At 31.6% G+C, this 18294-nt stretch overlaps 2 protein-coding genes across 11 annotated transcripts in view; one reads left to right on the top strand and one right to left on the bottom strand.

Annotated features, from left to right (window-relative positions):
- Positions 1 to 18294, bottom strand: part of LOC145314526 (uncharacterized) — a 330684-nt gene that overhangs the window by 160759 nt on the left and 151631 nt on the right. The gene's annotated exons all lie outside the window — the stretch shown is intronic.
- LOC145312935 (uncharacterized) lies at positions 512 to 7779 on the top strand. The gene is made up of 10 exons (XM_080152144.1): positions 512 to 618; positions 2353 to 2451; positions 2962 to 3005; positions 3844 to 3911; positions 4739 to 4831; positions 5642 to 5690; positions 6117 to 6219; positions 6706 to 6768; positions 7078 to 7126; positions 7681 to 7779. The coding sequence occupies exons 1-10, from the start codon at positions 521 to 523 to the stop codon at positions 7777 to 7779; spliced, it is 765 nt and encodes a 254-aa protein (XP_080008270.1). The 5' UTR covers positions 512 to 520.

The following is an 18294-nucleotide window of genomic DNA, read 5'->3' as shown; positions in this document are numbered from 1 at the left end:
CTTTTTATCCTATTTTTCATATAGGAATTTACCATATCAAATAAAATCCAACATAATGGTACCTTTGATGGTACAAGGATGACAACAATAATAAGTAGCGAAGATAGGAATACGAACAAGGAGATATAAGATGCATTTGTTTAAATAAAGAATATATATATTGGAGAAAAAATATCACGAAACCTTTCTCAAGTATTTTTTATATTTTTTTGATATTTTTATTTTGTAACATGAATGATTGACCGACGGACAAATTAATTCATTTGCATGGAAAATCTATACAAAATATCTCGAAAAGCAGCTGATAAACGGACTGATTGATGAACAATCAGACAAAACAAATCATAAAGTAGTTTCGCTACCAAAAACCAATTCTGTTACTTCCCTACCCCCTATCATTTCGTCCTTTTCTCTTTTAATTTACCATTTCGTATTTAAAACCTAAAAGCCTTATCAGCTTATCGACCACCAGAAAAAAATATGATTTAAATTATATGGTTATATCAGAGAAGAGAAGGATATGATGGGAAACGAGAAAGTTGAAGTTTTCAATGATCTTATCGGTTTTATACTCAGATCTATATTTACTACAAATAACTTTCTACTAGAAGAAAAGAGGTATAGATTTTAATTGTTGTCCAAAACATTAAGTGTTCTATAAAGATTCGTTTCCCTTACGTCTTGTTTAAGTTATTCTGAAACTTAAACCGACTAATTTTGTATGATACAAAAATAAAAACTACAAATAAATGTAAAATATGGGCATAACAATTAAAAAAATATTCATTTAATATATATTAATGAAATTACCTGAATAAACTCGTAAATTGTGAGTAAAATAATTGAATTCCCGCGGTGTTTACAAATTTACAAACATACCTAGAAAATATCAAAATTATTAGGACATAAACGTATAAAACAAGGATACCAATATCTGAAAGTAGCAAAGCTTTAAAAAAGAGGATATAAAGTTTAGGTATGTATAGATTTTAATGTCAATTTACGGTCTGACTTTATACAGAACATATTTTTTACTTGCAGGGTTTACTATAAGTATACTAATATTTTTGAAAAGATTTTAAATCTATGAGATAAATTAGAATTTTTTTTTGTCTTGTGATAAAGATTTCCTAAATTGTTGGTCCAAATGAGCTGTATTTTTGGGAAGCTTTAACAATATCGATACAGGTTTGTGACTATTTTTTTCACCTCCTCCCTCTTTTATGATAAATGAAAAAGGTTAACTTGTAAAGTAGCTTTGCTACAAAACTACCAAAATAACCAATTATGTAATTTACGTCAGTGTAAAATAATATGTAAATCCATTTAATGAATATATTTATGATATAATTTTGGAATATGAATTATTACAAAAAAACAAAAGTTTTAAAAATTGTTTTTTAAAATGTCAAACAGTACACTACATATTACAAATAATAGTTATTTATCGCATCATTATTATAAACAGATTTTGATGGTATTAAAATGTAAAATTACAAGATTAAAACCAGTTTTGTTAGCCTCTAAAGATACGATACTTGATTTTTCAGTATGGCTTAGAACCGATTCTATTACAGCGGATTTAGATCGGGTTTGCTTCCATACTGGAAAAAAATATTAGAACAAGAAGAAAGTATCTAGGTTCATTTAGAAGCAAAACTTGATAATGTTTTACTTGGTCACCTTTTCTAGGAAAACATCATAATGTTATTAGAATCATAAAATGTCGTTGCATTATCGATATCATGTCACCATTGACGACTAATATTAAATGGTCAACATATCATTTGATTTAAAAATATACATACTTTCAAATAGTGCATGTCTTTATTTTGTCAATCATGGTCACTTTCTTTAAATGCCATATAGTTGAACCATTAAAATTTTTAAAAATTAATGTTGCAAATCATTTTGTGAATTGTTTATCGCTATTTCTGTATCTAGTATATATTATATCTTAGGAATAAAAGTAGTGCTTAAAAAGATATTTGTATTGGAAATAATAGTCCTGGGTATAGTCCCTTTCGTAACATCGCACCTTATGGGGCGATTCTTCGTATTTTTCTTAGTAGCTTTTCTCCTATTTCTAGCCCCTGCGGGTGGCTCTAACCCTGCGGGGCCAATTACCTAACCCTGTGGGGCAATCACCTAACCCAGTATAACCTAACCTAACCTAAAATAACCTATAAAAAGCCATTTTCAAAATACGACAAATCGCCCCTTATGGTGCGATGTTACGAAAGGGACTATTCCCATAGTCCTTATAAAATATTCATTTGCGCGTCTTTCTGATTCACATAGTACTTATTTGATTTTTTTTCTTCAATAGTTTTATTAATTGTTTTAATTTAGATACAAATATTCGTGGAGAATAATCATGCTGACGTTTCTCTTGACTGGATACTTTTTTGTTGAAACTTATAATGCCGAACTTACTACCTCTTTAACAAGGTCAGATTTTATAGGAAAGCATTGGATTGGTTTTATAATAGCCAATTATCTCAGGGAGAAATGGGACCTTGGAAAATTACACACACTAGAATACAAAGTCATATAAAAACGTTTTATTCTTCGTTAGCTTAATAACCTTGGAGACTTTTATTTAATTTAGTTGAGTGTTAAAACGTTTTAACTACTAATTATAATCTACAGAAGGGATAATTTTTTGTGTCATCATTGGGGATGTCAATTTATCGGTCGTTGTTTGATCCCTTTAGATCCCTACAATTTTTTATTGTTTTGTTATTTTTAATAACATCCATACTTTTTTAATGTCTAAAATTTATTTAATTTTTGTCTAAATATTAAGCACCGAATTATGTTTTTTTATCAGATTAGAAATCACGATTAAATACAACAATTAGTTATATAGTTTATTTAATTCATTTGACTAAATTTGAACAATTCAAGTAAGTACAAAATATAACTGTTTAGTGTTAACATATTTCTTTTTATAATTAGAAAAGAACTGGTTCTGCCAATAAAACAACTCCAGGACATTCTAAGTAAACATTTAAAACAGCGAATCTGCTCTCAAAGTCACCAATATATTAGTCTGTATTAAATCCATTTATGAAATTAAAAGGATGTCTTTATGTCTGTGCCTTAAGTTCTCTTTTTTTACCCTTGACCGATATGTTTCTCATTAACAATAAAGCTAAATTTAGATTCCAGAAATGTTTCTAATTATTCGTCCCAGGAAAAAATATCAACCCTCCCAAAAAATATAAGTTGATTGTAGTTTTACGTCATCACCTTTTCCAGAGTAATCTAACAGCTTGTAAGACACAAACATAGAATAAAACAATGGAAAATACTCATCCTCGTCTAAAATTACTATGATATTAAAATAATTATTACATGTTATTCTCCAAATTGCTTATTATTATATTTGTACAATGCTGCCGTGATTGGTATAGTACACTCACTTTTTTTAACATGTTGATTGATTGATTAGAAGAATAGAAGGTACACTGTTATTTCTAGACATTACACGGCTTTCATTAAATTAATATTTGATACCAGAATATTCTAGATAATCAATTATTTCAAACTTTTAATTCTCGTAGAAATTAAGGCTTCAATCTGGCCCTTGAATGTCAATTTCATCTCCCCTACATCTCTAAAAAAAGCGTATTTTCTTTAAAGCCAAAAGATGACCATACCCCTTCTCCACTCTTCAAGGCGAAAAGATGGCTGTATGGACCCTACTTCTAGTTTAACATAAATAGCTTAAATTGATATCTGAAGAGAGCAAACATCATCGAAACAAATTGTAATGTCTGAATAAATATGTTAATCCTCTTTAGCTAAAATAATATTAATGTTTAAAATTATTTTCAGATACTGACCTAAATTTAGCCATACCAAAAGGAACTCTTTGGGTCGGTCTCATGGAATTTGATACCACGGTAATAATACAAAATGTCATAATGTTTTCTGTATATAAAAGTAGCAGGATGCCTGTCTGTCTATAGCATATCTAACCGCACCACCGATAGGAATTGCATTTACAATGAAGGTCGATGGAATATTTATATACATCTTTTTAACTTAAAAAAAATTGAAGTGGTGGGCCTACCTTCTACCCCCTCGCTCCATCATTACCCTAAGTGTCCCAAGAGATGGGCGTTTTTTGAGATAGGCGTTTTTTGAGATGATCCCCAAGAGTATATTACAAAGAAGTAAGTTGTGTGTATAATTGTCTCTTCTCAATCAGCTTTTACCAGAACTGTTAAACTAGCTTTTCATTTGACCATGCATGAACCATTGCGTGTTTAACCCTTACAGATCGGGCCCCAATTCCCACCTTAATAGATCGCGGGGGGGGGGAGGGTCTAATTTAGTTAAACAGCAATACACTTAATAGAATTTTAAAAAAAATTCTGTCATCGCTAATAATTCTTTTAAAAGCGAAGCTTTTCCATTATTAGGGTAGGTCCGTACGTCCGCAACGGTTAGCTGTTTTCGTTAATTTAGACATGTTAAAATTGTCTACCGATTTCAAACTCTGCATGACAATTCCTAGGTACGATTTAGAAAGCGTATCAACTCTATAATCGTTAACAAAAAGTCCGTAAGTCCATTTAAAAAGTAATGATTCTTAACCTTTTTGACAACAATTTTCATGTGATATAATTCGTTTGTCCTACCGTTTCAGAGATTCGCTTTTATGGATGTTGTCATCCTTGTTTTTATAAATTCTGATTTAAATTAAAAAAATAGAATTATATTTTAGGGTTTTTATAAACCAATATGGGATGAGCGGGTGGTCGGTAAACCCTATGGTCTCATTGATATGACCGAGGAGGGAATTGTGGAAGCCATTAAAGTAATTATATTTTCATTTCATGTTCATGTAGTCATGTTTCACAGGAATATAGGGATTGGGCAATGGGCATTAATTAATTTTTAGTGTCAAAGCTTTTTGTCTTGAAAACCCGATTCATTTAGGTATACTTTACAATTTGACAAGTGCAAAATTAGCAATTTTAAACTCGGCTCACACCCCATATCTTTTTTTTCAATTTATATGATATGCTAATTGTTTTGAGGTTATTTTAGAGGTATCACAAGGAGAGTTTAGATCCCATTGTCCCATCCCTTTATCCCTGTATTCTGCATGCTATTGTGAGATAATAGTCAAAAGTTTTAACAAATAAAGAGAAAATATTATATCTTATATCTATAATACAAAGTAGAACGATGTCTGTCCGTCTGTCTGTCCGTCTGTCCGTCTGTCCGTCTGTCTGTCCGTCTGAAGCTTAAGATATCAGTAACCACTGAACTGATTGGGCTCTACTCTTCAGGGAATATACCTACTGGTCCTGTGATGGTTTTAAGCTATTTTCTTGGGGGGTGGGACACCCCCAACCCCCCCCCCCCCCCGAAAAAAAAAATATTTTTTTTACTTTTTCTTTTTAAATCTAAAATACGAAAAATTAGGTTGATCAAACCTCTCAGGGTAAAGCCCCTAGAGTCTAGGGGCGAAGCCGCTAGTATAAGATAAAGAAAACATTATAAAATATGCCAAATTATTTTGTTAAAAGCTTGGATTTAAGTAATTAAATTTCCGTCTTGAAAAGCTTTTAGATTTTCAATATAGTTTCAAAAATGTGTGATAGACTAATTTTATTTTTAGAATAATTACGTAGTAATGGCAGGAGGAGAACAATATGTTGGATATCAAGGTAGAAATTTAATATTTATTAAGAATTCTTTACTTTATATATAAAATAGAAAATAAATTTTATAAAAATATTTATAATCTATTATCACATCTATTTTAAAAAAAAATATTAACCAAAAATTTTAACCTATAAAAATGATAAATTTAAGAATAGATGTATAAGTATAGATGTATAACCCAGACAAATACCTGGTCCAAGTGTTAGGGACCTTTTTGTCTGCTAACAAATTGTTTTCTGCTTTATAATAGCGATTTGGCTGTTTTAATATTTCCGACGCTATTGAAAGTCGGCACAGTGTCCCTAACCCGTGTGTAGAGTTACATATAGCAAGTACCCCCTCTATTCTATTACATCTTTCAGATTGGAAAACAAAATTACTATAATCATTTGATCATTTGATTGTTACTTATTTTATAAACAATTCAGCACGGCACCCCTGTTTAATGGAGATCCTATCTGAAGACCCTATGAAACCAACTCAAATAGGAATGTACTTGCAGAAAAATTCTCCATTCACAATTGATTTCGAGTAAGTATTCAACCGCAGAGCTATTTTGCATTTCTTTTTGCCTGCCTGTTCGTCAGTCAGTCCATAACGACATGGAAGAGTTTATCAGCTACTATTTGAGATACAATGCTGATTTTTTTGGGAAGATTCCCTACTTTAAAGAGCATGTATTTCACTTTGTCAATCGGTCAGTCAAAATAAAAAAATGAACCTAGTAATAGTGTTTAACTTTTTATCTTTGTGAAGTAACAAAAATCGAAGGATGAGAGGGGAGGTGGGAAAGGAAACCCCTAAAAAAGAGATGGATTTTTGTTACGTCACAAAGATAAAAAGTTAGACACTATTACTAGGTTCTAAAAAATGTTACAAAATATGAACGTTAAAAAATATGAGAATATAATTAAAGGTTTAATCATTTTCCCCCAATAGATCTATTCTTGATATATATAAATATCTTCAACCTTTTTATCCTCTTTTAAAACTTTGATTTTATTGTACTTTATTTAGGAAACAGTTGGGAATATTGAAAGAAATAGGAATAGTCAGCACTATAGCAACTAAAAAGCTAGTGTAAGTATTTTTGATTAAATTAAGTCTTTTTTAAATGTAAATTTATTTGGCGCTTTCACAGAAAGTACACGCTGATTACATGTCAGATTAGGCTGGGTTATGTTAGGTGCTAGATGGGCCCGCGGGGTTAGGGCACCGCAGGGGTTAAGCATTAAAAAAAACCCGTTCTAATTAATTAGAATTAGAATTAATTTTCAAAATATTTCAAAAATATGGGGGGGGGGGGGGAAGTGTTTAAGTGCATAACCATCACTTTGTGGAAAAGCACTATTTTTTAAATATTTAATTTAGTTTTGTTATCCTTTTCAGAACAAAGCCTGGTGACTGCTCGGTTCAAAATAATGTTTTGGGTATTCCGGTAACATCAAATTATTGATAGCTCAAGCTAGGGTCGGATTCTCTGAGACTCTATAAAAGATAGAAATCTGATTTTACTAGTGTAGATTCCTTAACTTTAGGACATGTTTTATCATATAATAACATTGGGCGCCAGATCAGGAAGGGAGGGGACAATAAACCGTTTATTACACTTGTTCCCAAAGTTTTATTATACGTTTTCTTATGCGTTGGCCCAACAACTTTGGGGACTTTTGCTAAAGCAAATTTTTTTTAAATAGATATAAAACTTGGATCTAGTCTAATTCACGGTATATAATTATATCCAAAAATCGATGAACTTTAAAGGCTGCCAGCTGCTAAACGGCTGAACGTACATAAATATAATGATATGTAAGGAAGAAGGTTCATGAAAGATTTTTTTTTTTTTTGGGGGGGGTAGTTGATTTAATTTATACGTTCCGTCGTTTGCCTGTTAGCAGCCTTTAAAATTAGCAGATTTTGGGAGATTTTACCGTGAACTACACCTGATTCTAATAGTTTAGGTATTTAACTAAGATTAATTCAATATTTTAGAATACAATATTTCTGTTTATCTGTGTTGGGATTGGAGCTGGTTTATCCATCATCATTTTCATACTGGAATTTGTTGCTAAATATTTCTTTGAACCATAAATTATATCAATTGTGATTATGGTAGTGTGAAAATATATAATGTATTTATTTTTCATATGATAAAAAAATGCAGACTGTAAAGTCCATTATATCAGAATGTTCTTTTTATGTCGTTCAACGTTAATTGTTGTTGCTATTACTTGATTATGTAGTATGATTGAGGACCTTTAGGGGGCTTGATGTCTTTTCGGAGTCTAAACCTCTCAACGCAACTTGAAACATACACTGCGTATTATAATAGCGGTGTAAAGCGTGCATTCGCCCGATAAACAACGATCCCTTTGATTGCACATTATTTTTCCGGAAGTCCTGTGCATGCTAATGAGTTGCGCCAATTTTTAGGCCAAGGCATTCCCCCCTAATCTTATTATTGATGTAACGTAACTGACATAGCAGCAGTAGGTACATTTATAACGTCTCTAGCATGACCAGACAAATACCAGGTCCAAGTGTTAGGGACCTTTTTGTCTGCTAACAAATTGTTTTCTGCTTTATAATAGCGATTTGGCTGTTTTAATATTTCCGACGCTATTGAAAGTCGGCACAGTGTCCCTAACCCGTGTGTAGAGTTACATATAGCAAGTACCCCCTCTATTCTATTACATCTTTCAGATTGGAAAACAAAATTACTATAATCATTTGATCATTTGATTGTTACTTATTTTATAAACAATTCAGCACGGCACCCCTGTTTAATGGAGATCCTATCTGAAGACCCTATGAAACCAACTCAAATAGGAATGTACTTGCAGAAAAATTCTCCATTCACAATTGATTTCGAGTAAGTATTCAACCGCAGAGCTATTTTGCATTTCTTTTTGCCTGCCTGTTCGTCAGTCAGTCCATAACGACATGGAAGAGTTTATCAGCTACTATTTGAGATACAATGCTGATTTTTTTGGGAAGATTCCCTACTTTAAAGAGCATGTATTTCACTTTGTCAATCGGTCAGTCAAAATAAAAAAATGAACCTAGTAATAGTGTTTAACTTTTTATCTTTGTGAAGTAACAAAAATCGAAGGATGAGAGGGGAGGTGGGAAAGGAAACCCCTAAAAAAGAGATGGATTTTTGTTACGTCACAAAGATAAAAAGTTAGACACTATTACTAGGTTCTAAAAAATGTTACAAAATATGAACGTTAAAAAATATGAGAATATAATTAAAGGTTTAATCATTTTCCCCCAATAGATCTATTCTTGATATATATAAATATCTTCAACCTTTTTATCCTCTTTTAAAACTTTGATTTTATTGTACTTTATTTAGGAAACAGTTGGGAATATTGAAAGAAATAGGAATAGTCAGCACTATAGCAACTAAAAAGCTAGTGTAAGTATTTTTGATTAAATTAAGTCTTTTTTAAATGTAAATTTATTTGGCGCTTTCACAGAAAGTACACGCTGATTACATGTCAGATTAGGCTGGGTTATGTTAGGTGCTAGATGGGCCCGCGGGGTTAGGGCACCGCAGGGGTTAAGCATTAAAAAAAACCCGTTCTAATTAATTAGAATTAGAATTAATTTTCAAAATATTTCAAAAATATGGGGGGGGGGGAAGTGTTTAAGTGCATAACCATCACTTTGTGGAAAAGCACTATTTTTTAAATATTTAATTTAGTTTTGTTATCCTTTTCAGAACAAAGCCTGGTGACTGCTCGGTTCAAAATAATGTTTTGGGTATTCCGGTAACATCAAATTATTGATAGCTCAAGCTAGGGTCGGATTCTCTGAGACTCTATAAAAGATAGAAATCTGATTTTACTAGTGTAGATTCCTTAACTTTAGGACATGTTTTATCATATAATAACATTGGGCGCCAGATCAGGAAGGGAGGGGACAATAAACCGTTTATTACACTTGTTCCCAAAGTTTTATTATACGTTTTCTTATGCGTTGGCCCAACAACTTTGGGGACTTTTGCTAAAGCAAATTTTTTTTAAATAGATATAAAACTTGGATCTAGTCTAATTCACGGTATATAATTATATCCAAAAATCGATGAACTTTAAAGGCTGCCAGCTGCTAAACGGCTGAACGTACATAAATATAATGATATGTAAGGAAGAAGGTTCATGAAAGATTTTTTTTTTTTTTGGGGGGGGTAGTTGATTTAATTTATACGTTCCGTCGTTTGCCTGTTAGCAGCCTTTAAAATTAGCAGATTTTGGGAGATTTTACCGTGAACTACACCTGATTCTAATAGTTTAGGTATTTAACTAAGATTAATTCAATATTTTAGAATACAATATTTCTGTTTATCTGTGTTGGGATTGGAGCTGGTTTATCCATCATCATTTTCATACTGGATTTTGTTGCTAAATATTTCTTTGAACCATAAATTATATCAATTGTGATTATGGTAGTGTGAAAATATATAATGTATTTATTTTTCATATGATAAAAAAATGCAGACTGTAAAGTCCATTATATCAGAATGTTCTTTTTATGTCGTTCAACGTTAATTGTTGTTGCTATTACTTGATTATGTAGTATGATTGAGGACCTTTAGGGGGCTTGATGTCTTTTCGGAGTCTAAACCTCTCAACGCAACTTGAAACATACACTGCGTATTATAATAGCGGTGTAAAGCGTGCATTCGCCCGATAAACAACAATCCCTTTGATTGCACATTATTTTTCCGGAAGTCCTGTGCATGCTAATGAGTTGCGCCAATTTTTAGGCCAAGGCATTCCCCCCTAATCTTATTATTGATGTAACGTAACTGACATAGCAGCAGTAGGTACATTTATAACGTCTCTAGCATGACCAGACAAATACCAGGTCCAAGTGTTAGGGACCTTTTTGTCTGCTAACAAATTGTTTTCTGCTTTATAATAGCGATTTGGCTGTTTTAATATTTCCGACGCTATTGAAAGTCGGCACAGTGTCCCTAACCCGTGTGTAGAGTTACATATAGCAAGTACCCCCTCTATTCTATTACATCTTTCAGATTGGAAAACAAAATTACTATAATCATTTGATCATTTGATTGTTACTTATTTTATAAACAATTCAGCACGGCACCCCTGTTTAATGGAGATCCTATCTGAAGACCCTATGAAACCAACTCAAATAGGAATGTACTTGCAGAAAAATTCTCCATTCACAATTGATTTCGAGTAAGTATTCAACCGCAGAGCTATTTTGCATTTCTTTTTGCCTGCCTGTTCGTCAGTCAGTCCATAACGACATGGAAGAGTTTATCAGCTACTATTTGAGATACAATGCTGATTTTTTTGGGAAGATTCCCTACTTTAAAGAGCATGTATTTCACTTTGTCAATCGGTCAGTCAAAATAAAAAAATGAACCTAGTAATAGTGTTTAACTTTTTATCTTTGTGAAGTAACAAAAATCGAAGGATGAGAGGGGAGGTGGGAAAGGAAACCCCTAAAAAAGAGATGGATTTTTGTTACGTCACAAAGATAAAAAGTTAGACACTATTACTAGGTTCTAAAAAATGTTACAAAATATGAACGTTAAAAAATATGAGAATATAATTAAAGGTTTAATCATTTTCCCCCAATAGATCTATTCTTGATATATATAAATATCTTCAACCTTTTTATCCTCTTTTAAAACTTTGATTTTATTGTACTTTATTTAGGAAACAGTTGGGAATATTGAAAGAAATAGGAATAGTCAGCACTATAGCAACTAAAAAGCTAGTGTAAGTATTTTTGATTAAATTAAGTCTTTTTTAAATGTAAATTTATTTGGCGCTTTCACAGAAAGTACACGCTGATTACATGTCAGATTAGGCTGGGTTATGTTAGGTGCTAGATGGGCCCGCGGGGTTAGGGCACCGCAGGGGTTAAGCATTAAAAAAAACCCGTTCTAATTAATTAGAATTAGAATTAATTTTCAAAATATTTCAAAAATATGGGGGGGGGGGGAAGTGTTTAAGTGCATAACCATCACTTTGTGGAAAAGCACTATTTTTTAAATATTTAATTTAGTTTTGTTATCCTTTTCAGAACAAAGCCTGGTGACTGCTCGGTTCAAAATAATGTTTTGGGTATTCCGGTAACATCAAATTATTGATAGCTCAAGCTAGGGTCAGATTCTCTGAGACTCTATAAAAGATAGAAATCTGATTTTACTAGTGTAGATTCCTTAACTTTAGGACATGTTTTATCATATAATAACATTGGGCGCCAGATCAGGAAGGGAGGGGACAATAAACCGTTTATTACACTTGTTCCCAAAGTTTTATTATTACGTTTTCTTATGCGTTGGCCCAACAACTTTGGGGACTTTTGCTAAAGCAAATTTTTTTTAAATAGATATAAAACTTGGATCTAGTCTAATTCACGGTATATAATTATATCCAAAAATCGATGAACTTTAAAGGCTGCCAGCTGCTAAACGGCTGAACGTACATAAATATAATGATATGTAAGGAAGAAGGTTCATGAAAGATTTTTTTTTTTTTTGGGGGGGGGGAGTTGATTTAATTTATACGTTCCGTCGTTTGCCTGTTAGCAGCCTTTAAAATTAGCAGATTTTGGGAGATTTTACCGTGAACTACACCTGATTCTAATAGTTTAGGTATTTAACTAAGATTAATTCAATATTTTAGAATACAATATTTCTGTTTATCTGTGTTGGGATTGGAGCTGGTATCCATCATCATTTTCATACTGGAATTTGTTGCTAAATATTTCTTTGAACCATAAATTATATCAATTGTGATTATGGTAGTGTGAAAATATATAATGTATTTATTTTTCATATGATAAAAAAATGCAGACTGTAAAGTCCATTATATCAGAATGTTCTTTTTATGTCGTTCAACGTTAATTGTTGTTGCTATTACTTGATTATGTAGTATGATTGAGGACCTTTAGGGGGCTTGATGTCTTTTCGGAGTCTAAACCTCTCAAAGTGATCGCGAAGCTAATTTTTCAAATTGCATTTTTATTTACTTTTTCTTATGTTTTAAGTAATTTTCATTGAATAATGCCTTAAAAATTCCATAAAGGTAGAAATAAATTAATTAAGAATGCCGAGATCCACTTCTCACAAAAATACCACAACAATCTGTGCACTTATAAGACTAAGGAAAAATCACCCTTTTCTTTGCTTACACATAAAAACAACGAAATTTATACTACAAAAATTTTGTTGTACTACACCTCTTTTGAAATAAATGTTCAAACTTGGTTTACAATTAAATATAAAACCTGCGTTAATTTCGTAAAATCAGTTACCAAATATTGATATATCTATGCAGGTACACTAACATATGAAAAATTGTTGAAATCTTCAGAAAATACATGATTTAAGAATAAAATTGGGCAAAAAGAATAAACAAATATCATTTGCTATACATATCTAGCAAAAAAATTAGCAGTCTTACTAAAGGTTTTCCATAAACAAAAGCAATCTTTTTTTTCTCCCAATTATCGGAAAAGAGTCAAATTTTTCTAAATACCTGCCTATATTTAAACCCTAGATATCCAAATTTTGTTTTTTATTTAATTTTTTTTAAAGCCTTCAATTCATATTCCTACAATCAATATACATAAGTTTCAACTAAACATTATTTAAATGAAAAATCCATATAAAATAAACATTCAGGGCCCATTATTTTAAGTAGTTGTCTGTTTCATTCAACAGAGTTGGGGATTTAAAACAAAAAGGTCGTCAATTAAATAAAATCTGGCTAATATATAAGTTGATTTTAATTAATTTTTATCCAGTAATATCACTGTTTCATTCACACAGAGTTGGGTCTTTGAAACAAAAAGGTTGTTTATCATTGAAAATCTTGATAACATAGATCATACTTTTCAAGGACGTCCAAGCATTTTTATTGGGGGGGGGGGGGAAGAATTAAAAATTACAATTTCTGAGATGCCTACAGCATCACAAAGTTCATTTTGGGGGGAGAAATCTTTATGTCATAGAGTTAGTGACGTCTAAGCTTTTTTTATTTTAAGGGGGGTAAAAATTAAAAATTTTGGGGATGCCTACCCCTTTATCCTCCACCCCCTAGGACGTCCCTGGTGATATTATGTAAAATCTCGACAACTTGGTTAAACAAGTTTATTAATTTATTGATTTATAATCATACAGATTTTGTTTATAAACCCAACTTGTAGCCGTTTGTATTTCCCTCTTTCTTTCTTCGTCCCCTCTCTTACCTGTTATTGTACAAATGGTACCAACAAATTTTGTTAAGTTGAAATATAGAAACCAAACATTTTTGAATATTGTAAAAGTTGCAGTCCCTTCAGTGTATTTTAAGTTATAAGTTTGGACCAATATAGGACAATTTCAATAACTATAATAAGTAAATAATTGTATTCCCATAACTGAAAAGACATGTTATTTTATAAACTGACTTGATTTAATATCTCAGGAACCATCTTTACGTAATTTTGTTTAGTATTAAAATAAAGCCTTGCTTTAATTATTGTACATCCATATACAACAGATTTATATATAAATTTATTAAAAGAATAGAATTTGTGTGCTCTTTGTCCTATTCCATGTTTTGAAGAATAAACTTTAATACAATCAAGTTCTGTGGTGTCCTTACTCTGTCTGTGTGTATGTGTGTGTGTGTTTAATTCAACCTGACTGTACTCAAAAAACGCCTATCTTAGAAAACACTTACAGCAAAACCTTTAATTAATTCACATTTTAAAGTTTGTTTCTTTTAAATATCTTCTATAAATTTTAGTTAATTAATTAAATATAATCTAAGCCAGAATTTTACCCCAAAATAAAATAAAACCTTAATATCTGTAAAAACTTTCTCAATTGATAATAAAACTTTAAAATCCCCCAATTATGTGGGGGCCTATTCGTATTTTTAGCTCTGCAGTATGATTCCAAAACAGAGTACAAACACACAGACAAACATCCTGTTACTTTATTAGTAACAGGATGTTTGTGTGTCTGTATATTTGTGCCAAAGGATCTCGCTGCAATCAGGTTCTTCTTAACATGGTAGATTCTCATAGGTCCCGGAAAGATTTGTAACTATTTTGGGGGAGGGTACCACCACCTTCCTTAGAGAAATCACAAGAAAACAAAAAAATTATGTTTCTTGATTTAACAAAGAGCATTCAATGAAACATAAATGTCAAACGCAACATAGACATATTTTAAATATAAAAAAAACATTTAAAGTACCATTAGAGGCCTCTAGGGGCGTAGCCACTAGTTAGAGCTAAAAAGCTTGGACTTTATCTTAACAATTTTTAATAAATGAATGTGTCTTTATACAAAATGAATATAATTAAGTCATATTAATGATATCAAAATATATTTTTATTAATATATTGATTGCTAAATATAAAACAATGCTTTGCTTTTTAAAATGTTTTTAGAAAAGCATTTTCTGAGATAAGCATTTTTTGAGATAGGCGTTAATTAAGATGATACATTATTGATGGTCCCGAGAATAGCTTAATTTTATAGTTTCAATTATAATATTATCAATTGCCTGTATGTATCCTGTTCAATGGTTATATTACATTTTATCATACATATACAAAGCAATTAACTGATTTTAAATGTTTTTTAACGTCACATATCTAAAGCCATGTAGATATGTAGAATTAGATATTCATAAAAATTTTTAAATAAAGGAAAAAATGAAAATCCAGGTACCATTATCAGTGATATTCATTACCATATATGGCTTTATTTCTGTGACCATCGGAAGAAAATTTTAAATCTATCCGTAGATAACAATTTCAACATTTTTTGGTTAGTTTAATACGGTATGTAACAAAAGCTTTTATTTTACTATAAATTTGCAAGTAAACTTCAACTAAAAGATTGTTATTTGTCGATTTTGATAGGTTTTTAGATATGTATAATAAAACACAAAATACAACGATGTTTTCAAGGGAATAAATTCGTTTTTTTAAAGTTTGATTTATTTTTAAATGGGAAGTATTTAAGACTTAATTCTCAAAAAAGTAATCTTAAAAAACATTAATCAGTGACATATATCAACTTAATTCCAGCTTCGTGAACACTTCAACGCAACTTGAAACATACACTGCGTATTATAATAGCGGTGTAAAGCGTGCATTCGCCCGATAAACAACGATCCCTTTGATTGCACATTATTTTTCCGGAAGTCCTGTGCATGCTAATGAGTTGCGCCAATTTTTAGGCCAAGGCATTCCCCCCTAATCTTATTATTGATGTAACGTAACTGACATAGCAGCAGTAGGTACATTTATAACGTCTCTAGCATGACCAGACAAATACCAGGTCCAAGTGTTAGGGACCTTTTTGTCTGCTAACAAATTGTTTTCTGCTTTATAATAGCGATTTGGCTGTTTTAATATTTCCGACGCTATTGAAAGTCGGCACAGTGTCCCTAACCCGTGTGTAGAGTTACATATAGCAAGTACCCCCTCTATTCTATTACATCTTTCAGATTGGAAAACAAAATTACTATAATCATTTGATCATTTGATTGTTACTTATTTTATAAACAATTCAGCACGGCACCCCTGTTTAATGGAGATCCTATCTGAAGACCCTATGAAACCAACTCAAATAGGAATGTACTTGCAGAAAAATTCTCCATTCACAATTGATTTCGAGTAAGTATTCAACCGCAGAGCTATTTTGCATTTCTTTTTGCCTGCCTGTTCGTCAGTCAGTCCATAACGACATGGAAGAGTTTATCAGCTACTATTTGAGATACAATGCTGATTTTTTTGGGAAGATTCCCTACTTTAAAGAGCATGTATTTCACTTTGTCAATCGGTCAGTCAAAATAAAAAAATGAACCTAGTAATAGTGTTTAACTTTTTATCTTTGTGAAGTAACAAAAATCGAAGGATGAGAGGGGAGGTGGGAAAGGAAACCCCTAAAAAAGAGATGGATTTTTGTTACGTCACAAAGATAAAAAGTTAGACACTATTACTAGGTTCTAAAAAATGTTACAAAATATGAACGTTAAAAAATATGAGAATATAATTAAAGGTTTAATCATTTTCCCCCAATAGATCTATTCTTGATATATATAAATATCTTCAACCTTTTTATCCTCTTTTAAAACTTTGATTTTATTGTACTTTATTTAGGAAACAGTTGGGAATATTGAAAGAAATAGGAATAGTCAGCACTATAGCAACTAAAAAGCTAGTGTAAGTATTTTTGATTAAATTAAGTCTTTTTTAAATGTAAATTTATTTGGCGCTTTCACAGAAAGTACACGCTGATTACATGTCAGATTAGGCTGGGTTATGTTAGGTGCTAGATGGGCCCGCGGGGTTAGGGCACCGCAGGGGTTAAGCATTAAAAAAAACCCGTTCTAATTAATTAGAATTAGAATTAATTTTCAAAATATTTCAAAAATATGGGGGGGGGGGAAGTGTTTAAGTGCATAACCATCACTTTGTGGAAAAGCACTATTTTTTAAATATTTAATTTAGTTTTGTTATCCTTTTCAGAACAAAGCCTGGTGACTGCTCGGTTCAAAATAATGTTTTGGGTATTCCGGTAACATCAAATTATTGATAGCTCAAGCTAGGGTCGGATTCTCTGAGACTCTATAAAAGATAGAAATCTGATTTTACTAGTGTAGATTCCTTAACTTTAGGACATGTTTTATCATATAATAACATTGGGCGCCAGATCAGGAAGGGAGGGGACAATAAACCGTTTATTACACTTGTTCCCAAAGTTTTATTATACGTTTTCTTATGCGTTGGCCCAACAACTTTGGGGACTTTTGCTAAAGCAAATTTTTTTTAAATAGATATAAAACTTGGATCTAGTCTAATTCACGGTATATAATTATATCCAAAAATCGATGAACTTTAAAGGCTGCCAGCTGCTAAACGGCTGAACGTACATAAATATAATGATATGTAAGGAAGAAGGTTCATGAAAGATTTTTTTTTTTTTTGGGGGGGGTAGTTGATTTAATTTATACGTTCCGTCGTTTGCCTGTTAGCAGCCTTTAAAATTAGCAGATTTTGGGAGATTTTACCGTGAACTACACCTGATTCTAATAGTTTAGGTATTTAACTAAGATTAATTCAATATTTTAGAATACAATATTTCTGTTTATCTGTGTTGGGATTGGAGCTGGTTTATCCATCATCATTTTCATACTGGATTTTGTTGCTAAATATTTCTTTGAACCATAAATTATATCAATTGTGATTATGGTAGTGTGAAAATATATAATGTATTTATTTTTCATATGATAAAAAAATGCAGACTGTAAAGTCCATTATATCAGAATGTTCTTTTTATGTCGTTCAACGTTAATTGTTGTTGCTATTACTTGATTATGTAGTATGATTGAGGACCTTTAGGGGGCTTGATGTCTTTTCGGAGTCTAAACCTCTCAACGCAACTTGAAACATACACTGCGTATTATAATAGCGGTGTAAAGCGTGCATTCGCCCGATAAACAACAATCCCTTTGATTGCACATTATTTTTCCGGAAGTCCTGTGCATGCTAATGAGTTGCGCCAATTTTTAGGCCAAGGCATTCCCCCCTAATCTTATTATTGATGTAACG

Source organism: Acartia tonsa, chromosome 3 (assembly GCF_053477335.1).
Source record: "Acartia tonsa isolate MP-2025a chromosome 3, ASM5347733v1, whole genome shotgun sequence".
Taxonomy (NCBI): Eukaryota; Metazoa; Arthropoda; class Copepoda; order Calanoida; family Acartiidae; genus Acartia; species Acartia tonsa.
The sequence above is the reverse complement of the archived record's forward strand: the minus strand, read 5'-3'. Positions and strand labels throughout refer to the sequence as shown.

Excerpts from the sequence above, each read along its gene's own strand:
- LOC145312935 (XM_080152144.1), top strand. The coding sequence starts at position 521 with ATGATGGGAAACGAGAAAGTTGAAGTTTTCAATGATCTTATCGGTTTT. Across the intron at positions 6,220-6,705 it reads CCATTCACAATTGATTTCGA|GAAACAGTTGGGAATATTGA; the intron begins GTAAGTATTCAA and ends TACTTTATTTAG. Across the intron at positions 6,769-7,077 it reads ATAGCAACTAAAAAGCTAGT|AACAAAGCCTGGTGACTGCT; the intron begins GTAAGTATTTTT and ends TATCCTTTTCAG.